The sequence below is a fragment of the Helicoverpa armigera genome, chromosome 5, assembly GCF_030705265.1.
Source record: "Helicoverpa armigera isolate CAAS_96S chromosome 5, ASM3070526v1, whole genome shotgun sequence".
In the NCBI taxonomy this organism is placed as follows: Eukaryota; Metazoa; Arthropoda; class Insecta; order Lepidoptera; family Noctuidae; genus Helicoverpa; species Helicoverpa armigera.
Genome location: NC_087124.1, coordinates 5347482 through 5370438, shown reverse-complemented (window position 1 = coordinate 5370438; position 22957 = coordinate 5347482). Strand labels below are relative to the sequence as shown.

The 22957-nt window shown below is 36.9% G+C and overlaps 1 protein-coding gene across 18 annotated transcripts in view; it reads right to left on the bottom strand.

The window, feature by feature from the left end:
- Nucleotides 1–22957, bottom strand: part of LOC110381278 (TLD domain-containing protein 2) — an 80918-nt gene that overhangs the window by 22731 nt on the left and 35230 nt on the right. For 8 of the 18 annotated variants that reach the window (XM_049842329.2, XM_049842330.2, XM_049842333.2 and 5 more), the window contains 13 exons: nucleotides 15437–15499; nucleotides 14196–14293; nucleotides 11854–11915; nucleotides 11034–11169; nucleotides 7463–7555; nucleotides 6175–6278; nucleotides 4925–5118; nucleotides 3982–4054; nucleotides 3195–3347; nucleotides 2706–2798; nucleotides 1601–1795; nucleotides 1215–1400; nucleotides 459–650 (listed from right to left, as the gene is read on the bottom strand). In XM_049842329.2, the coding sequence (XP_049698286.2) occupies nucleotides 459–650; nucleotides 1215–1400; nucleotides 1601–1795; nucleotides 2706–2798; nucleotides 3195–3347; nucleotides 3982–4054; nucleotides 4925–5118; nucleotides 6175–6278; nucleotides 7463–7555; nucleotides 11034–11169; nucleotides 11854–11915; nucleotides 14196–14293; nucleotides 15437–15499 (1642 nt within the window). Of the gene's footprint in view, nucleotides 1–458; nucleotides 651–1214; nucleotides 1401–1600; nucleotides 1796–2705; nucleotides 2799–3194; nucleotides 3348–3981; nucleotides 4055–4924; nucleotides 5119–6174; nucleotides 6279–7462; nucleotides 7556–7680; nucleotides 7958–11033; nucleotides 11170–11853; nucleotides 11916–14195; nucleotides 14294–15436; nucleotides 15500–22957 lie in introns of those variants that run through there. The other 10 variants (XM_049842332.2, XM_049842335.2, XM_049842334.2 and 7 more) reach the window with 6 other exon arrangements.

Below are 22957 nucleotides of genomic sequence, written 5' to 3'. Positions count from 1 at the left end.
AGTAGTTGCAGGTTACACATTGAGTTAAATACAGACAACGTTAGGAAACTTGCGAGGGAAGTATGTTCTTTGTTATGTAGATGGGAAATCTTCAATTTGCCCCGCTCCTACTGAGGTTGGAGTGGAAGTCAGTCTTATTTACTTACAACATGCACATGTTGCGGATGATTAAAGATACACAGTATTTTATCATTACGAGGGATGATCTCATTTGATCCTTCCTCAATGGAAACCCGCGTCTAGTTAAGTAATCATATATTTCATATTTTTAACACGCATTAATATGTATTAGCTTCACCTGTAACTATGGATCTAAGAAAATCTTGGAATCTTAATTTGAACCACTTCCCGGTCTTCGATTAAGATGAAATTTTGCATACGCTCTGAGTTCTGATGACAATACATAATAAGCGTGTTTGTAAGTTTTTTAGACTATATTTTTTTATTTAGAAGATTACCTTATTCTTCTTATCAGGTTTAGCATCATCCTTGGCGGCGGGCGCGGCGTCGCGGGAGAAGGACACGGCGGCGGGCTTGCGGGCGCGCTCGGCGTCGCTGTGCGGCGGCGCCGACAGCGGCGGCTCGCCGCGCGCCAGGCACACGGGCGGCACCCACTCCGCTGAGAGCACTATGTCTGCGTCGCTGTATACCTAGGAGCAGCGGGTTTTTGTTAAATGCTGAGAGGGTATATTTGCCTGAGAGTTGGGAGCAGATTTGATCCCCTCTGACCCCACTATCTTAGTTTTTTCTATACCATTTCATAGGTTTAAAGATTTGTTCAGGCTCGTCCTGAACAAGTCATTCGTTCTCAGCGACGGAACCACAGCTTTAATTTTTGTTTAAATGTTGACAGATCAAACAACATTTATATTTTAAATTTCAAAGTGGAACTTTCTATTTTTGATCTGACTGGTTTTCCTCTACCTACACTAACTTAGTTGACATTTATTTTACATATAAGATCCATTACACACACAAACAAATTAAGATTTACACAGAAGAAATAGTCGAAATATTCTCAACCATAGACCCAAAGAAATGAAAGAATCAGCTTCAGTGTTAGCTTCAGTGCAAAGTGCTTTAACAAAAGAAGGTGCAGAAAAAGAAGACCAACGACCACGACGAGGAACGACCGAAAGATTCCGAAAGTAAAGTTTCGACGACACGAAGTCCAGTGTAGTACAGGAACATGACTTATGACGTCACAGTCTCACCTCATCGCACGACGAGTACACAGAATCGGATCGCGCATCTGCGTTCCTATGCAGAACTACGAAACATTGCAGTGCATGCGCCGCCTCCTGGTGCCAATTACTACTGTACTTGGGTATCTCCAGCTCGGTAGACTCGTATATCGTGTCTATCTCATGATAATACTCATCGCAATCTACGAGGGAGCCCTAGAAATTTGTTAGTGTTAATTATGTAAAAAAAGACAAAATAAATGTTAGTATGTGTTAGTTAAAGTTGAACTGCGAGCCTCCACTGTGATTCTGAAAGCAGCACAGGTCATGCGTTCTCCTCCATCCAAGTATTGATTTGGGGGGTGCAATATATTGAAGCACAAAAGATACCAAAAATATTTAGTTTTTAGGCTTACTTTCTTGGAGTTATTAGGAGTGACATGCAGCAGTGGGTCGCGGATATCGATGCCGGAGTCATGGTAGGACAGCTTGACGAGATGCTGTGCGTCGTCGTCAGCCGCGTCACCGCCCTCCGACCCGTCGGCGGCGGCCGCGGCGTCCGGCTCGCCGCCAACGCTCTCGTCCTTGCAAGCGTCCGCGCTTGATGATACCTGGGACAATTGAGTATAATGTGAATACTGTTTAATGTACACTTATAATAATACTAAAATATGAAAAGAAATGTACAGTCATAGATAGGATTTTTGTGAAGAACATTCAATGCATTACAAGTATGTATCTGTGTACGAATGGAAAAGGTGTAAACAGTGATCCGTGCACTTGGTGAATAATGTGAAATATTCGATACGATATGAATACGATTTGATAAAAACATACATAGATTTGAACATGAGGTATGTAGGTGCTGAGTAAAAAAAAACCGGCCAAGTGCGAGTCGGACTCGTGCACGAAGGGTTCCGTAAATTACAGTTAAATCAACCTATCTCAAAAACTATAAGAGATACTTTGATCAAACCAAAAATCGTTGAAAGAGTTAATTAGCATGCATCACCTCTATTTTTTTTAGAATTTTATACCCCGTAGTTATAAAAATAGACGGGGGGGGACATACTTTTTACGACTTTGAGAGCTGATATCTCAAAAACCGTTCACTTTAAGAAAAATGTTTTTTAGAAAACTTTATATCATTTTAAAAGACCTTTCCATTGATACCCCACACGGGTATGTACATCGAAAAAAAAAATTTCATCCCTCAGTTACATGTATGGGGGGCCCCACCCCCAATTCTTTTTTTTACTATTTAGTGTCATATTTTTGTAGCGGTTCATACAACACATATTCCCATCAAATTTCATCACTGTAGTACTTATAGTTTCCGAGTAAATCGGCTGTGACAGACGGACAGACGGACAGACGGACAGACGGACATGACGAAACTATAAGGGTTCCGTTTTTGCCATTTTGGCTACGGAACCCTAAAAAAGCAAGAACTTCCAGTGATATAAAAAGACAAGATAATTCAAGACTTAGATAGACTTTACTCTTTGATTCGAAGCTCACCTCGCTTCCTTGATCGATGGACATTCTGTCCTTACTCGGTATAGCCCAATGTTGGTCCAGTAGCGACTTTCGTCTGTCTTCGGTAGATTGCTGCTAAAATGAAAATGAAAACAAAATCTCTTGTGAAACATAAGCGAAACAAAAATAAAATGAAACTAGGTGTTTTGTTCTGCAGTGATCCCTGCTGTGATAAGCAATAAATAAATATAAAAAGTGTCGCGTGTGTATTCAGCTTTTCTTCATTGAGATTACCTGCAAATAGCGTCCCAAAGCGTTTGGATAAAGCAGGACACATTCTAGCTTAATGTGTGTTCCCGGTTTTTTATGAGGCCTTTTGGCCATTTAATGATATTTATCATGAGTCGGTTTCTGTTCCACCCATAGCACCCCCTATACCAGCGACAAGAATACACTGAAGAAGACCTAACCGTTTATGTATTACAATATCAGTGTAAATAGCGTGTAGGTAAGCTGGCTAATGAGTCGTACCTGCAAAGCAGTGGGAGTGACGAGCTCGCGGTCGAAGGCCTTGGGGAAGGCGGCGCCGCCGCGGTCCTCAGCTTCGTCAGGACGCGGCTCGGCGGCCGACTCGCCCTCCGCGCCCTCGCCCGTAGCCGCCTGCAGCTCGGGGAATGTTTCATCCTGAAGTACACATACATTATTGTCACTTTCTACCACAAAATTCCGTCGGTGAACATCTTCGGCAGTCGTTACGGGTAGTCAGAAGCCAGTAAGTCTGACAAGCAGTCTTACCAACGGGTATTGGGTTGCGCGAGTACCTGGGTTGAGGAGGTCAGATAGGGCAGTCTCTCCTTGTAAACACTGGTTCTCAGCTGCATCCGGTTAGACTGGAAGCCTACCCCAAAATAGTTGGGAAAAGGCTCGGAAGATAATATGTACCACAAAAAGTTTGTAAATTAATAGAATTTTGCAATTATTATGGCCAGTTTCACCGGTTTCCGATAGTCTCTGAAAGCCTGTTAGGAGCTTATCTGACAGATAAACCATAGCTTCTGGTTTCACAGATCTAGGATGGCAATATCTGGCAGAAATTATAAGCAACCTTTATCTGGCAGACTGCATTAACTAAGTATCACAGCTAACTAGCACTTTATCGGAAGTTGGGCCATAGTGTTTTATTATAATAACTGTTGGTTTAGTTTTATTGACACGATAAGAAGAACAATTGGCGTTTAAAATGTTTTATCAAGTGTGTTTTATTTTCAAGGACATAATCTTGCAACATGATTTACAATATATTACTTATATCTCTTACTTTGACTAGAAGCGAGTCCTTTCCGGGAGAGAGTTCCGACTTATTCATGTAGTAGATCTCAGCCTGCTCGGCTCTGGAAAGAAACATTCATTGGCTTAAACTAATTTATTTTCATACAATCATTATAGCGATAATACTAGAAAATATAAAACAATGAAACTATTACGCAACCGTGAAAATTACTTCAGATCCAGTTACAGTCTACAGTCAAACATCAAGGTGTTAGAAATCTGCTAACCTTTTGTTTAATTTGTGATAGTTATAGCGAAAATCAGTCAATTAAAACTATAAACTATACCTCAAATATTTAATTAACAACATCACTGTGTATGTTTGGTTCACACACAGATTATAATGAATGAGAACCTGCGATCGTACAATATTATTGTTGTTGAAAATGTTCAAATAAACTGTTTGTTTGAATTAATGACTGCATCATTATTTATTCACAGCTCGATTTAAAAATAAAATAAACTGAGCTGATTATAAATGAAGTGCTCATTATAAATGAGAATTTAAGCAAAACATTGCCTGTTAGCTCTCTAATGGTTTGTTTATTTATAGTACGAAGCCCACGTGATATTTATTTAACAACTGCAAATGTTACGCGCATTACCATACATTGACTAAATAACTCCGATAACTGGAAAGTACATAATATCTACTTTATATTGAGTAAGGTAAAGTATAAAATATTGAGCAAGGGACACATATCAAGAAAACTTCTAAGTATAATAGAGTGTATTTCAACTTTTTAGGTATAGGTAAATCTTGCATCCTCCCACTCCCACTGTAGGTTTCGATCACGATATTGATTCATAATATACCAGACCAGAACAATAATGAGTCGAATACTATAACAAAATATTCCCAAGCGCATATTTTTAAATACATGTTTGTATTTTTTAACTATATTTTAAACAAAATAGTTGTATGTACATACTTGTGCGTGTTATGGTCGGGTCCGTGTGTGCGCATGTGCGCGATGTCGTAGAAAATGGCGGCGTTGACGACGTACTCCATGGGCGCGATGACGCCGTACGACTCCGGCCCGTGCTCCATCACCAGCGTGTCCGACACGTTCGGGTCGAACATCACCGCGTTCGGCGTCACCAAAAGCACCCCGGAGACCACGCCCTGGAGAAAGAGGAATAATATATTAGGCTGGGTTTCACCAAGCAACAATAACGATAACAAAACCATAACCAGCAGTCAATTACCAGCAGCATAATTTTATGGCTGGTTATGGTTACATGGGACAACCAACCCTAATAATAATACATATCTGGTAGTATGTCCTTAAGGAAACAAGTTAATAACCTGAGCACCATTTATTTCGTCCTTACCCATAAGAATTAGAGAAGGAATGCCGAATCGTAGAGACCTCTAGGAATAACCCAATTCGATTTATTCGGAAATAAAAGCAGAAACACCTTTAAAGTAGCAGCTTTTATTTAAATTAAGTCCTTCGAAACTAATGTGCTTCGAAGGACCTAGTATTATAGCACAAAATAGGTAAGTTGCTTTAGACAACGTTGTTGCATTATCGACTTGCAGCTGAGACTGCACAAATATACTTGACCGACATACCCAGTCTCCATTACAAATAAAAGAAGACAGACAATATTTGTTGTGAACTTATATGTCCAAACAAACAAACATTGTAATAGTAAGCTTACCAATACACAAACAATAATTTAAAACCTAAATAATGCATTCAATGATTGCTTTGGTTAACAACAATAACTTGACTTTTAACAAATATGTGGCATTCACTTCATTAATTACATTTCCTCCAATCAATTACTAACTAGTAAACATGCCGTTTGTAACACTGCATGTTATGTTATCAACACAATAAATGATAACGTAAAAATAGCTATGAAAATAAACTGCGAACAATGTGAAAACAAATAAATGAAACGTAGATTCCTTTCATTTCCGTTTGTAGTCTTGTATGTACTTGTTTGCAATTTTCAGGCTTACACACAACTATATTCTAATATATAAAGATAAGTAGCACAATAAACTCGTTTCGATAGACACAGATTTGTTGGGTAACATCTTTAAAATCTTAATTTTCTTACTTCAGAACTCCTTGACTAGCACCACTGTTTATAGCATCATTGTTAACGTTAATTTTCATGCCTTAATCTTGATCGGCACTAAAAACAAAGCGTTATCGATACATACCTGTCCATCAGTGATGTGCCTGACGTTGATCTTGAGGAATCGCTGTGGCGCGCAGCTGCTGGCGGGCGCCTCGGGGGAGCCCGGCCGCAGGCTATCCAAGATCTCTGCAATATAACACCAAGCTACATTAATATACGATATATCACCTCGTTTTTTAAATAAATACGAAATAACTGGCTTGGAGTGCATTGTGCTCTCTTTGTGTGAGATCATTTCGTGATTGCTCTAGCATCTTCCATCGCGTGACCGTCGATCTACTAATCTACAGCTGTTCCACTCGAGTGACGTCACGACGCTCATTTGCAGTTTCCACGTTGTACAAAATACTGAACAGCTGTTAAACTATCGTGACCACTGCCCTTCCTTTGTCTGCTTTTAAGGACAGATATTCATATAGGTGTACATTATAAGGTCTTTGAACTCATTTGATAATGTACGTGTCATGTTTTTCTATTTTATTACACTTAACCATGAGAATGTTATATAAAGAGTTGATGTAGCCTTTGTAAGTACCAGTATAATTTGCTGTATTATTTGATGAGAAACATAATTAGGGCACGAGTATAGTTCGCGAGGCAAATCATCTGTCATGGCCGTGACTCCGGCGCATTTATCTTTCCATCATCACTCATTGAGACTGACAGTGACAGACCGCCTACATTGAAAACATAACCTATAGAACACCTATTTGTATGAACCTCAATATCTTTTTGTATTGCAATGCAGATTTGTTTGTGTCCTTCTCAAAGGAAGTGAAATAATAGCAGTAGATACCACGTGACAATAATGGGATATTTTTTAATTGTGGCTATTATAACATCATTGAAGACAGAAGTACCTAATTTCTTTTCCGGGTTGTAAATAGGTACGCTATAAACGAGATTGGTTATCAGAATGATTACTGTGTCAATTGCCAGAGCACCACCCATTATTTCCTATAGGAGGAATATATCACCATAGTTTAATGTTAATTTGATTTGTCTGGAGTTGAAATGATTTCATTGATTAATTCATCAAATATAATAATAGCGAAGGAAACGTAACATGGTCCAAAATCCACCATACTTTCATGTGAAAATGCTGTTAGGTAGGTGTTATGCAGTGTGCGTCGTTAAAAATATTGCAAACACTTGTTAGTGCTCGATAACAAGTTGAGTTTAGCGTGATCTGATAACGGATCGCTACATGCCGGTTGTTCACAATTCATCCAGTTACACCTATTGTACCTAAGAACAATCTATTGCTAATTTTGTTTACTGTGTGCTTCGTTAATTGTGCTGTTTCATACCTTTTTCTTGTGCGGGCTCGCTCGGTGGGCCCTGTGTTGACTCAGATGTGTTATCGCCGCTCTCTGACGGGCCATCCGAGTCTTTATCGCCATCTGGAATTCGACACACCACTTGTTATTTACACCTGTTATTGTTTACTTACGTGTCATACTAGCCGGTCGTGAGCTAAAGCCGCCTTTTACCATAAAATGATACGGAAAATAGCACGAAAACACACCGTGATACCACCGCTTCAGGAATTCAAAACTGAACATTATCGAGCTGAACCGACACTGGGTCCATATCGGCACATTTATCGGTTGTGATAAACCGAATCCATTATTATCTTGGCGTCCACAGCTGACGAAGTGAGCCCCAGTGGCTGTACAATTGATTCCACTGTGGCGTAATTACAAATGTAGGACGAAATGTAATTTAGTGACAAATTAAAATAGAATGAGTAGAGCGCAAAGCGTTCGCTCAGCGTGGCGGCCGCGTCTGTACTCCGGCGCGGCCAATGTTGTAACTTGTGTTTGCCGTGCAAATAGGAGAAAAATTTGTTCCATGCCTACGTCATGCATGAATGAATAACATCAAGGCTGAATGTTATTGTTTTGTTTCATGCCTTGACAATGTAGCATCTTGTGCAATGTGTGCGCTTTGGGTGCAAGTAATGCTGATTCTCATCTCTACATTTACTGACGATCGTCTAGCTTTGATTACCATCTTCTAAATATAAACTATCTATTGAAAACACAGGATGCACATACTTCAATTTAAATGTAATTGATAAACGTACGAGATCGTCTGTGTGTTGTCGGACTAACAATATGAAATCGTGACGAGAGTGGAAAAATCAATGAGATTAATTCAATTTAATTCAGAGTGGAATCGACGTCAAGAGATTATTGAAAATAAATAGCTTTATTAGATATACAGATTAGCATCTAAATAACCTAGTAGAAAGGACCATGCCCATCTGTGCCCCAGTAACGCCCAGAGAAAGTATATTACAAGATAGCCTTATTAAATAAAAACTAGAATTATAATGATAATTTGAAGTCTTAAAAAGCACCGGTTAAAAAATTAAAAAAATAAGACATTCTTGTTGATATTGCAGTACATGACATCGTTTCAATCATGCTTTATTTATTACGGTCTGGAATCTCGTCCTTTGGCCCATGTATATATTCATTTAATGTATACAATATATTCAAATAACTGACATGTTTATCTAATAACATACAATTAAGTCATTAATTCATGATGATCATGAAGTACCTAGTGAAAAACTAATAGCAATGCTGTCTATAAACGATAAAATGTATAAAATGTTTAATGTCCAATATCTTTTGAATCGGTGCTTTATATAATATTAAATCTAGATATCTTACAAATATGGCTATAAAGCTATCGTATGACATAGAACTGGAATTTGGGCATTTCATGGCGTTTCTGACTTTTGACTCCATACTAATATGGGCATGATCCTTTCCTATACGCAAGAGGCGATGTCGTCAGCACCAGTGTTTATGTACCTACACGCGGTTGAAACACATAAACTGAGCATATCTCCTGAATATTCGCTTTTGATGTAAACTTCACAAACTAATATAAATTATTATGATTATTTGACCGCCAACTGTATTTACGTCTAACTTTCAAAGAAATTTGCGCTGCTTCAATCATAGATATCAATTCAAAGATAAAAATTCCCGCAAAAACTATTCGGTGGTGGATTACGATAACAACAGAAGATTCCAATCGCATATCAATGTTAATTTATTGATAAAGTCCTAATAATTAATAATATTATATTGATAAATTATAGCTATCATTACGAACGATAATATGATAAAAATGGAAACCCCAAATACTTAAATATGCTACAGCAGTGTAACCGAGAACCAGTGCCATGCTAGATAAGCAACCGGCAAGAAGCAATACTTTCAGCTGTTCTTGCCAAATTATTGTCAAATAACGAAGGTTGCGTTTCGCAAGGAGTATTTTCTCATATAAATTATCCGACAGAGTTGCAATCGTTTTGGGCCACACCAAAACATGTTTTTACTACTTCTGTTGTAAATTGGAAATGGAACGAATAGCATAACCTAAGCCTCCTCATTTCGCAATTAAATATTTTGGAAAGCCTATAGGTAGGTATAAAAGTAGTTTATTGCTAGCAGTTTTGTATACGAGGCCGCTTTTAATAATATAGCCTTCGTTAAAACCGGCTGAAGCGATCGACACGAGGTATTATGACGAGTGTGAAGACGCTTCAGACTACTTTTCATTCAGTTCACGTAAAGGTCCTCAGAACCGGCGTCAACTAAGGTGGTATTTTTCATTCTAATGAAATCTATAATATTTATAAGTCATATTTAAGTTGGAGAACCATTTATTGAAAACTGTATGTCATCCAGGGGTATATTTTTAAGAATTTTGCCTCACTTTAAATCTGGGTCTTGTTTAAATTAAAAATCTTGCGTTGGCGAAGTATCAAATATTTATAAGTGCATTATTGTGGTGACAGTTAACGAGTGAGCCGTGCGCTACCCTGCGTCGTCATTGCTTTTGTAATCGAAAATGTTTCTCACCGCAGTCGGGACATAATTATTGTCGTGGTCGGTGGCAATAATATGTATTGTATAAACAAACGCCGGTAACCTTCGCGGCGTCCTTTTCCTGTCTGTAGCCGAGAAACTTAACGGTGCTTTCATGATATGCATAACGTGAAATTATATTTACAAACACGGAATACTTAAAAGGTGAGCACGCAAGCTAATGTTGAAACAGTGAACTGTTTCCTTGCCGTATCTAGGGTAATAGAAAAGCTAGATAACAGTAAGTACTCAAGCATGTTCGTTCTCATTCGTCAAAATCGCCTATAAAATCCTTGTATTTATTGCACATAATCTGCATCGTTAAACGTGATAAAGTGTTCTTACACCCATAAAGACCACTTTACTTTGGCTACCACTACTTATAGTAATAATGATACCACTTACTTTAATTCTATTTGGATGTAAAAATCTAAAATTGCTGAGTAAAATATAAGACAGCTTTAATTAAAGAACTTAAAAATCCTTTGAAGTGGAAATGTCTAAAATAGAAGACGAGTAGACGACGCTTTATTTACGTGGACACAGCGTATAAATAAATAGCACGCAGTTCTATTTTGGTTTGATGGCGTCTCGTGCGTGTGGACCTTTTCATATTTTATAAATATTTAATTAAAATCATTATCAAATCGTCCCATGAGATTCTGGCAATGGCTATAAAGGGGTTCCGAGAAGTCTGATGTGTAGTATATTATTACATGAATATTAATAAAAATAAAATACTTATAGTAATTCCAAACCGTCTCTCTGGAATCGTTATGCAGATAGTCTCCCTAACAGGGCTTTGTACCTACAACTCTGTGTACATTATGTACGTTCAATTCTTCTAACCATGGGAACTATACAGCGAATAGGGAAAGCTATACAGCAAAAAGCGGCAACTATACGATTCTGACTGCAAAACTGTGTCTGACGTTGTTGCAATGTAAAGTATAGTGTCTGATGAAGGTTTTCATGAAACAAGTCTCACCTTTCCGTTTGTCGGGCACCAGCAGCGTCTGTCCCGGGAAGATGAACTGGGTGGCGAGCCTGTTCAGCTTGGTCAGCTCCGAGGGGGTCGTGTCGAACCTCGCCGCTAGCGACGTCAGGGTATCACGGTCTCGAACCTGTGGAAGAAATTCATTTGTTAAGATACCATCAGGCAAATAATTAGCATTGCTAGTATAAATTCAAACGTCCTCGTCAGCGTCTGTTGCCTTGCCATTAATTGTTCGTTTCGTGACACGAGCTGGCCTATTCAGATGACTTTTGGGGTCATCAAATATTAATGGCATCGATCCTGATCGACCTATGTATCACTGCTTTCTTAACATAAGGATTAGGCTTTATGAAAGCTGTAATGGCAAATTCTCATCTTTTTATACAGTTAAAGGTAGAACTAGACTGTATATTGAAACAAAAAAGCTATTCCCTTGAAAAAAACTTATTGGTTTTTATCCAAGAATGCATGACACTTTATTACCCCGCATTTTCTCTAGAGAGCACACGAGAATATGGCTGCATTTTATGAAAATAAGACAGCATAATACCTAATTTTCATTTTCAATATGAGATTGCACATTGTCATGGTGTTCGGGTTAACGAACAGTGGTGACCTACTGTCCATTCAACCGTGGGAAGTGGATTAACATTAAAGTGCCCGAAAGTGAATGTATACCGAGCCTGTCATTACTTAGTCTATTGTGTATCGAGTAAGCTCTTGTCTAGTAATCCACTTTAGATTGGCCAGCCCATTATGCCACAAAATCAATACTTGCTACCGTTAATGCTAGCAGCATTCAATCAATTACCGTATAAGTCATTGTTTTTATCGGTGGAGGGGGCGGTAATCTCTTAGCTTGCTCGTCTTCATCTGCAACAAAATAAAATTTAACTTTATAATCGTTGATCCTTTCACAATATAAATGTAACATGGATGGACATTGAACGTGTTGTAAAAACGCCTTGCAAAATAGCAATACGAGTTCACAATGCGCAAATTGCTCTGCGCGGTGTGGTCGGCGTTGCATTGCCAAAGTGTAATGTAAGCAAAATGATTTATGATATTATCGTAAAGGTTTCGATAACGGCAGTGATTTTGTTATTGCGTAAGTTATAGCATTGATCGATTCTCCGGACTTTGGATACTTTTGTTGTAAAATCAATTTCATTAACTTTCGTTAGTCTTCTCGAAGTCTTAAAATATTGACCGTTATTTCGTAGACACATATTAAGTAAGTTTCATAAATCATTAGCAAACAAAAATCCGTTCAAGGTTAAAAACAAGCAACCAATAAATTACAGAATGTAATTAGATACTCAAAAAACTTGATATGCCATTTGTACTTAAAAAGCGATTACTACAGTGATCAAAGTTATTTTGAATAACAGCCCTTACATCAATCATCAGTTCAGAAAAGTAAAATAAACAAATACCAGATGATTGAAATCTTGGACATAATCATAAATCAACTGTCAAAACTCGATAATACGTGCTAATATTCTCGACCATTGATCAAAATTTTAATAAGTTTATTTAGGCCAAACCAAACGTTATAGTACAGTCGTCAGCATATAAAAAGTTTGTACATGAAGATTTATCTCTAGTTACGAAATCATAAATCAACATGATGATAGAATAAAAACGTAGCAATAGAAACAAATAGACAGTGCGGTGTTTTCACAGAATTTACTGGATTAATTAATGTTTTGAAAGCCGGATGTTAGTATATAATCAGTCTGTTTATTTTGAAAATATATCTCGATCCAAGGCATGATTTGCGACAGGCAGAGATGACGTGACTCCGAGAAATCGTTCTTTGTCACGTATTACGCACCTCTGTACTACGTATGCAGGTATGTGCCCGTCATACCACTTTTCTACTTACATCCTATACCTATTTAGATTACGATCCGATATACATACGTCACAAGGTAAGAAACAAATTGATTAAATGTCACGGCATTTCTAAAACATCAATAAAAAAAGTTCATTATAATATTGCCTGCAGAGATGTTTGTTTATAATGCAAATTAAGGCTATTCAGAAATTCTATTTAATACTGAGTCAGCGTGCGAATACGTAGCGTTGGTATCAGCCCAACCCACATTTATTTATATGTTATATAAAATATGAAATGAGACAGATATTTACTGTCGTCTCTCCAGTCTCCGGCTGTCTAGTACATAGTACCTACGTGATTAAAATTCTTGGAGGTCACAGCCTCAGTCTCACAGCTTAGGGCAAGTTTTGTTCATGAGTCGATTGACCAGTACGATAACCGAGGCAAGTTGGTTGGAGCACGAATACTTCAAATTCCTTAAAAATAAATATGTAATTGAATGCCGTGACAAGACTATAAACGTGTAGAACTGTAGACTGTAAGCATTGTTTTGATATTAAAGTAGATGCTCCTATTCTTATCGCGTATTCATATTTTGTAATATTGGCCCAAATTAAACTCTGAAATAGTTCCACAACATGTTCTATTTACATAATTGAAGATTATGACGACAACATTTCATAAGTACGCTTAGTGTTGGGCCCGCAACCCGCCACTAAACATAATCGCCAGCTTTGTAATGTGTTTTAATGAAAGGGTTTAAGTTTTAACATTGTTTTAATGTCCTCACAACGCGGCAATTAAATGTTGTAAGTTTAGTTTGCGCAATAGGGGTAATAATAAAACAGTTTAGTATTCCCATACGACATAACAAACTGGACGAAGCTTCAATGTTACTCTCGTTTTGTTTTACAACGCGTGGGAGAATACTTACATGGAATTTAATTGTAAGAAATAACTGCATCTATTCTTATTATTCAATTAATCCATAATTAAATGATTGTTGATTAATTAATTCTTAACGCGATAACTTGTAATGCAAAGTTTTAAATTGATGTCTTCTGGTTGACTTGACTACGTCTTCCCAATTTGATAGACTTATATGAATTAATTTATACTAGGACGAGTTTAATTTTGGATCTTAAGCAGATTAAGAATTGATTACTCATTAAATTAATCTTGTGACGTGTGCAGTAATAAAATCTTTCCGTTATGCGCATGTATGAATTGCTCACAATTTATTTCTGGATATAAGGACATGTGAGTTATTTCAGAAGAATTTCACACAACAAAATATGAGTTTTATTCACCTCTGTGTACAGCATCAAATCTGCCTTCGACCTTCGAGCGCAGAGCCTCCAAGTCAAATGGCGGCGAGAAGCCATGGTCAACCGAGCGACTTTTCGACCTGTAACATAACAATGGAAAATTAGTTTGTCTGTAATTTGGGTTCAATGAAGTCCAAGTGTTCTGTTTATCATCTAGGCACGCGGTGTAAACACACTGGGTCAACGCACGTGTAATTGTCCACTCTCCCAAAAGCTGTCGTCCCAAATAACTGTCGTAAGACTGACACAAATAGAATGAGCCGACGCCTGTCGACTCACCTAAATAATATGGCGGAGAGGAATTCGCTATATGCACCATATACGCACTACAGAATTATTGCCCGACATATTGTCGATAAAATCAAAACATATACTCATCAGATAAAAGAAGAAATAGACAAACATCTACTTTTCATGTAAATAAAACAATTCAGAGCAAAAACGCCCAGTTGATGTAACTTGGATGTAACTTCGGTTGAACACCAATTTTAGTAATAGATACCTGAACCGAAGCATACTTGATAGGAAGGAAGTGCTTAGTTACTTATAGCCCGGAGGTTCATGACTAAACGAATTTCTTTGGCACTGGCTTAAGCCAGTTCACATTTCTGCATTAATATTTGAATGACATTACTTAAGGTCAATCTCGTGTCTCCATTGAAGGCCAGTTGCTCGATATTAATTTACTGCATGTTATGAGTCATAAATCATAACAAGATAGTGTTTGCTGTACACTGCTTCAATGAATATCGATGGGATTACATTGGTTTAACATAATTAGGTCAATGTTTATCTGCCGCATCGAATATTTCAGTTTCGAAATATCGCATATTCGTGAAGATAGTCAATTTACAGATTTCGTGATAGCCAAACAGCAAGATGTATTTTATTTCATCCTCATTTTATTATTGTTGTAATTCTATGCACTGATCGATTTAAGCAAAATACACAAAACAGCACACATGTATAAAAAAAAAACATATGAAATATTAATAAGATAAATAAGGTAAGAAACGAAGCAAATTAATAATTTAATTAATCAATATCTGTTTTTCGCAATCTTTTGGCAATCTCATAAGATAACGTTATTGTTTTGTTTGTTGTAATCGTACCTATTTATGATGATGACAGAGATAAGACTTTCTGCAGTGCGATTTCTCTTATGGGCTTGCCAATAGATTAAAGCGCGTGATTTTGTAATAAATGTGCAAAAACGTGAGTACCTCTTGAAAGACTGGTCGATGCTTTCTGCGCTCCTGGACAGCTGCTGCGAAGCTCGCCTAGACCTGCATGCAACAGAGACCACTCTAGACACAGGCATACGCATGCATAATACAACAAACAATCCAGGCAACTCTAAATCAATAATAATCAATATTACCCAAGAATCGATCAAAACAACTGGCTGTATGTATGGCTCAAACAATGGCTGAGTCCTTTCCTAAGCTAGAATTGTCTGGATATTTAGTTGTAAGTTTCCAATCTGTTACATCAAACTTAAAATATAACGTTAACATAGAAAATACATAAATTATACCATTCCTTTGAAAAATAAAAGCATATATCAGAGTGGAAACTTACATATAATTAACAGTGCGGTTGGCAAACAAAAATATTAACGAATTATTTTATAAACCAGCAAATAAAAACTAAACCATAAAAATGCCACATCGATCCATGCGATGGGTCGTTTTGAGAATCATGCAATGTGTAAATAATGACACGTAGTGAATAATGTATGTGACATTACATTTTTGTGCGAACAGTTTTTTGAAATAATTGTGACTTTAATTACAACTGGAAATTACTTGACCTCATAACTTTGAAGATATATCGAGGGGTGACAACATCTTTCAGCGAGGCTGGTATTAACATACAGCGTAATGAGTTCGTGGCGAAAACAGTTTTCATTTGCATTAATAGCTACGTTTTCAAAATAAATCTGTGCTTCACGAGTCACAAATAATTTTAGGAGCCTTTCATTGAAAGCTGAACCCTGCAATGTATTCTTGAGTAATAAAACGTGTTTCACGCTACATTGGAAAAGGCTTTCATGAATGAAATTAATATAAAGAGGCAGAAATAGGCTCTGTGTGGGCTTCGGCATTAAATTAACGTCAAATTTAATAAACTAAACCTAATCGCTCTCAAACCTTGATTGTTAAATAGTCATCTGACATTTCGGAAACATTATGTTTTTTGGCTTAGGCAATTTCACTAAAAGCGAAAAGAACAAATTACTTTAATTAAAAAACCTTTTGCGTTTCGTTTTACATATTTAATTATGGAATATTATACCCTGGGTATTCAACGAGTAAGCTCCCCGAATCAAAGTAAGCCATACTTAATGAAAGATTTAAAAATTAAACAGACTCTATTAATAAATTAAAAGGCCTAAAGTAATCCGCAGTCTGTAAGAAGCTAATTACGTAAATAATTAGTGTTAATTTAAAGAAGACGTCTAAGTTTAAGCTTATAAACGCAATGCAAGTGGAGCGTTATCTGTGCGGCCCCGCCCGGGCCTGTTGGGTTGCTCCTATACTAGGTACAGTAACTTATAAACGAGCTCCTACGATTCGTTTTCCCTTGCTCGTGTTTGTGGCTATCGAACAATGTAGTGGTTCTTCTTACATTGGTTTCTCCGGCCGTGACGAAGATACGAATGCGGGGAGCGAGCGCCGCCCTTGACACTCGGTGGGCGCCAAGACTTTTGCGTTTATTTACTAACATTAGGTCTGCCTATGTAAGTAAATAAATGGGAGTCTTCATGCGTCACATTTTTACAAACAGCCGTCATTTTGGAAACGGATGAGAATAAAATAATTAAGAGGACGAATTGGAATTTTTGGCGCCAAGGATGTCAATTTTTCTCAGTAAATACAAAACGGATCAAAATACAACTTGGTTACCTGAAAGTTCATGATATAAGCCTTATTTTGTTAGTTGTAGAAACATGATTAGGTAACTTTTATAACAGAGAAAAATATATCAAACATACCTCTTTTTAAAAAGAGATTCACATATTATGGGCAAACGGGACCGATTTAAGCCTCTTAACTTTTTTAGTAGTTGAGTATATACATACTCTTTAAAATGGTAGTAGGAATTTTTATTAAATTATCATTTCTAAATATTAAAATTACAAAACCATTTTGTCGCTTACGACTTTTAGTTATAAGCTAGCGCGCGTATTGTTATCCTCGCCCCGCTCAGACGCTCCGACCCCTTTTGGCGCCTTAGATGCGCGTGCCGGTTATGGAATTATTGTTGACCAATTCCTCGCCTTAAGCTCTATTACGCAAATAATTTTGGTTAAACGTTGTTACAGCAATAGCATTATTCTGAAAATGAATTTTCACAAGCGTGAGCCAAATGTTTGTGAAAAATAAACGTCACATTTGTACGTAAGTGCGTAGTAGAATTTTTGTCGGTCTACAAGAGTATCATGGCAGGTAGTGCAGAGTAACAAGATCTACATCATCGGATACTGTGACAACCTTTTATGTGGAAGCCTTCGATGTGTGTAGCAATGTGTTGATTATATTACAGAAATCCTTGTTATTTACTGCACATGCTAAGAATATTTTTCTCTATTTAACGGTTATAGCTTTTCCTTATAAGTTTAAGATGTAAATTATGGATTATTTCCATAATCTACAGAGATTACTTATGTGTATAACAACTGAGGCATAACCAACACGGTGATGATTTCATTGGTTGTTTTGGTTGAGAATTATTAAAACTTTTCATTGAGCTAAAAAGAGAAAATTGAGGCCTCTCCAAGTGCACGCCACTGAGATCGTTTTTCGGCTTCTCGCATCCAGCTCCTGCCTGAGGACGTCCTACACTACGTAATTGAGGTACTCCCCGAAAATAGTTTCTTCTTCTTATTAGAAGGCCAAATAATATTTAGCGGAAATAGAAACAACATGGCGTTTCATAGTACTTATGCTTGCGGCTTGTGACATCATTTGCCAATGGATCTGGACAGTTAAACAATATTTTTCAAGATACTATTATTGGATGCCAACTTTGTAAACGCAGTCGGATTTCAAGAGATGAAGATCGGGAAAGTCTGTTTTCTATTTTTTTATTGAAAATGTCTACGTGTAAAATATATTTATCCCATAAAGCAACATAGCAAAATTATTGTTTTTATATGTATATTTATGTAAGAATGTGGAGCATGTTGTCCACCTATATTGGTACTGCATAAATGTAGATGATAAGTATGTATTAAATTTTAATGGAATATGTATATTCAGATTTCAATCATGTTATACAGTAGCGAAATCTGAAATCTCATTGTTTAAGGGTAAGTAAATACTCTACCAAATTAGATGACAATGCTATAAAAATCTGTTTCCACGTTGTTTTCATGACCCTACATAAAAAGAAGGAGGTTCTATTTGTTCCTATTGCATTGCAGCATTACTATGTAGTAAATCTTGTGTATGATAATGTTCATACTTTAGCCAATTAAAGCCAAGGCGGAACGTTACTTGGACCGGAAATAATTTTGGTACAAATAGCAGCGTAATTACAGAGCAAGAGTTAAATATAACAAACGTACCCGGGGCAATCTTATTACCTTCAAGTCTGCATTTTTAATAACAACCAGCTAATTATTCGCATTATCTATTGGACCAAAATGCAATTAATATGCAATGACAACCAGTTTCTTATACGCTTTAGAAATAGCAGTCAGCTTAGCGTATCAACATCAAGAGTAAGAGTTAAGACGGTAAAGCTTTAGCTAATTAAGCTTACTATTAGAATCTTATGCTGTTGCTAATGGGAGTAGGCTTTTGTTATCATAGACTTTCCATAATAAAGACGGAAAGGATACTAAAGACTAAACTGTCGGACCATTAAACATAATAGCAATTATCTTTATCTGCTGTCATAAAAATCTACAGTCGACCAGTGAGGAAGTAGGAGTAGTCTACTAACCTATTCCGAGGCGAGGTCATTGTACTGTTACTGTGGTTTTGAAATTATATGAACGAATATACGCGCGCCGGCGCACGTACCACGCAACGCACGCACTAACTTATTGCAACACAAGTATGACCATTTCAATATTATCAGAAATACTAGCAAGTAATGCAATGGCATTACTCAGTCCTGCGTTAAAAAGATTCAATGTTTGTTATTCTAAAGTGAATGTTTTATTAGCATCTGAATTTAAAGTTAAGGATTTATAATATTTCTGTTGTACAAACAATTTAAGTGCCTGTTGCATCGTTAAAAGATTAATGTTGAAATTTATCGATTGTTTGACTGGCTGTATGAAATAAAGTGCACTGATACATTTGCGAATTTAACTTCTGAATAATTCGCCGGGTGCAGGATTTCAGGAAAACGATATTAGTAGGTTCAGGTACACGTAATCTAAAACTTTCACCTTGCACCCACTCACATAGACAGAACCATCTCTAGTATGGTACGTCAAAAATAGTTGGATTTGGTAGACAAGCCGGCGCCAACCCATGTCCATGATGGAGACCAAATATTTCTTCTCATGGTCTGGCCCGTTTTATACTAAGGCAAAATGCTGCGGTTTGCGCTTGAGCATATGTTGCACTAAAAATTATTACCGATTATGAAATGATTACACGCTTTATAATATATTTTTTTTTGTATTTTATGTCGTATAGGTAGTATTGATAATCATTAATTAAGTATGTTTAGCTATTAACAAAGACGTCTCTTACTCACTACACATACCTAATGTATTTATTATTCATTAGTTTCCTACCTATTCAAGTATTTTAATTGTAAACAAATATAATATGGTGATTAAGCTCGGCAATGTATCTAAATCGTCTTAACATTATTCATTAACACGGTATTTATCATACATTATTAAAACTTTAATAATCTTTTTTACATAAAAGATATCCTAGAAATATTATTGTTTGTATCCATATTGTTTACAGAGTAGGTAGGTAGTGGTTTAAATCTTAACAAGTAAACAATACAGCGTCACGGTCGGGTATCTTGAGATGCCAAAATGCATGACACAATTTGTTCTAAATCAGTGAAGCGGCTATCGGCTGCGCGTGCAAGTGGAGTATGTTTAGCCAGCAGAGTATAACGAATTATCCACAATTATAAAACACTTCAAATGTGTTTGCGATGCAGATTTGCAATATTAAATTACATGCATTATGAAACAACATTACTGATTATGATACTGAAAATAATATTTATAAAAAAACAGGTTTAAGGTTACTCTGGCAACACAGCTGCACACACCGCGAATTGTGCTAGGCCAGACAAGGTCAAAGCAAAATACCAAATAAGCACTTGAACTGACTGCTTATGTTTGAGGAGAATCGTTGTTTATAGAATTAGTTGTTTATAATTTCTTGAAATATTATGGCAAGTAATCACATGAATGGAAATTAAATGGCAAAACACCACGGTATGACTGACCACATCAGTATTGACCATCACTTTAACGGTACTTTTAATTTTCTATTAAGAAAAGTAGAAAATAATATTTTGCATAATTGAACCCAGAAACTGAATTAATATATTTCTAATGCGATAACATAAGACATGTATGACGTGTAGCTTAACGTTTCCCACGTAGAAGGTAACGCCATATCGCTGGCGGTCGGTGTTAAATGTTAGATGCTAGTTGACCCTAATGACTACAATGGCCTTCTGACGCTACACTTAGATCAACAAGAATCGCCACAACACCTTATTGAAAGATGCTCACTCAAAAGCGAGCATGTGTCATTTTTTACCCAAGTACTTAGAGCACAATGCAATTTAAATGACTCTTTCTGTCTTCTTCATTGAAACAAACTGAAATTAATGACAGCACCATCATGAATTCATTTTACAATTCGTTACGAATTAATTATGCTTGCTATTCATAAATGTCGCTCTTAGAATTCTGGATGACTTCATCAGATAACATGAGGTTTCAGAACAATGTGCAATTAGTCAATTACTATCTGCAATTAATATAAAAATGACATTCAGACAATAAGTGTATGCGATGCTAATGGGCCTTGCCCACTCTTAGGAAAAGCCTAAGAACAGTTTATATGTTTCATGCTGTAGTACCTAGGTACGTATTTCTTTTGTGTTTTATTTTGTAGAAATGTGTTCTAATAGCGTCATTAGTTTCGCCAGATAGTGCGGTCGAGAAAACGTCAAACCGTCATCAAAGAAATGACGTAGCCCACCTGGTCAGAGAGCTCGTCACAGTGTGCCTGACAACGCACAGGCTCTAAAAGCCCTGTTTATTTTTATTGTGTTTATGCCAGTGGATCATTAGCGGAGCTGTCTGCTACTAAGGCGAGTAGGCGAGTAAAATACATAATTAGCAGAACAAATGAAAAGTGATATTTTCTGCTTTCACTTAGGTATTAGTCATACTCATTCATGGATGCTAGCATCTGTAAGTTTAGTAGTAAAGTATCTTGTATCTAGAATCAAGTTTAGTTTTTTCTCGAATGAAATATTCGTATGGTATGTACATTTACGTCGTGAGGTGCGCACTCGCCCATCAGACTCGTTCGTTAATTGCGGAGCTTACAATTAGTTGAGTGCCATCCGCAAACGAGCGCAATTGGCGCAATGGGGAGGAAATGGACATCCATCCTCGAACACCTATATTATACGCACGTAAACACTCATATGAAGTGGCATTGCACAAACAAGTACAATTTTAAGGCCCTATTGCTATATTCTACTTTATTCACATCATAACACTTTAAACACTTCAAAGTGAAGGTTAATTTTAACATAGGCATGATATACCTGTGTATGTAGCTGCTATGTATTAATGAATTTCATCGTACCCAGTTTTGTTACAGGGCTGAGGACGCCACAAATGTGCATATAATCTTGGCAACATCGTTTTGCAAATCATTGTTCAAACTGAAATCATCAATAAAGATTTATTATTTAGGATAAAATCGAAATAGATTACAAATGTAATTATCTCATATTTTTATTAGTACAGAAATGGTTTTGTTATATTATATTTAAAGTAAGTAAGTACAATTTCTATTTTCCCCGCAGTTTCAAACTATCTATGGAGCAGCAGAAAGCTCGTTTGAATATCGATTAATAGATAAGCTATCAAGGTGTATTGAAATAAAACGATTACTCGTCGTGCATGAATCATTAAAATTAATTGCATCACTTGTCGCTTGGGCAGTCTTAAAATGGTATGTTGCAGTCCGTGCACTAAACGGTCGGCGATATAATGAAAACGTGACCGACGACGATGATGGCCACAGGGGTCGTTGCGAATTGATCTGCGCATCTACTGATATATCAAATTGTCAACAAGGTTGTTGGTAGATATTATTTTAAAAAATCCAAATACTTATTAAACATGTAAATCATCCGAAACCACTTAGAACTAAATTCGTATTCGTGTAAGGTAAAGCCGAAGAACGAGCAAACGTTACTAACACAAGTGAAAGTGTTAAAAGGCAACCAACATTCGGTAACAGAAGTGTAAATGAATCGTAACGAGACCATCGCCAGTGGAACCATGAACGAGTATTAATGTGCAATAAAATAAACGAGTGCCACACATCTCGGTAGCCGGTGCATGAATGTGACCGTCCTTGTACAAGACAACATTGTCACCGCACGGCGACCGGCGACCGCACTGCGCATACATCTGGGTCAGGTCGCTTTCCGCAGTTCATTCGGAAGTCAGCATTTATGGAAAACTAGAAACATTGAAACTGACACTCATCTGA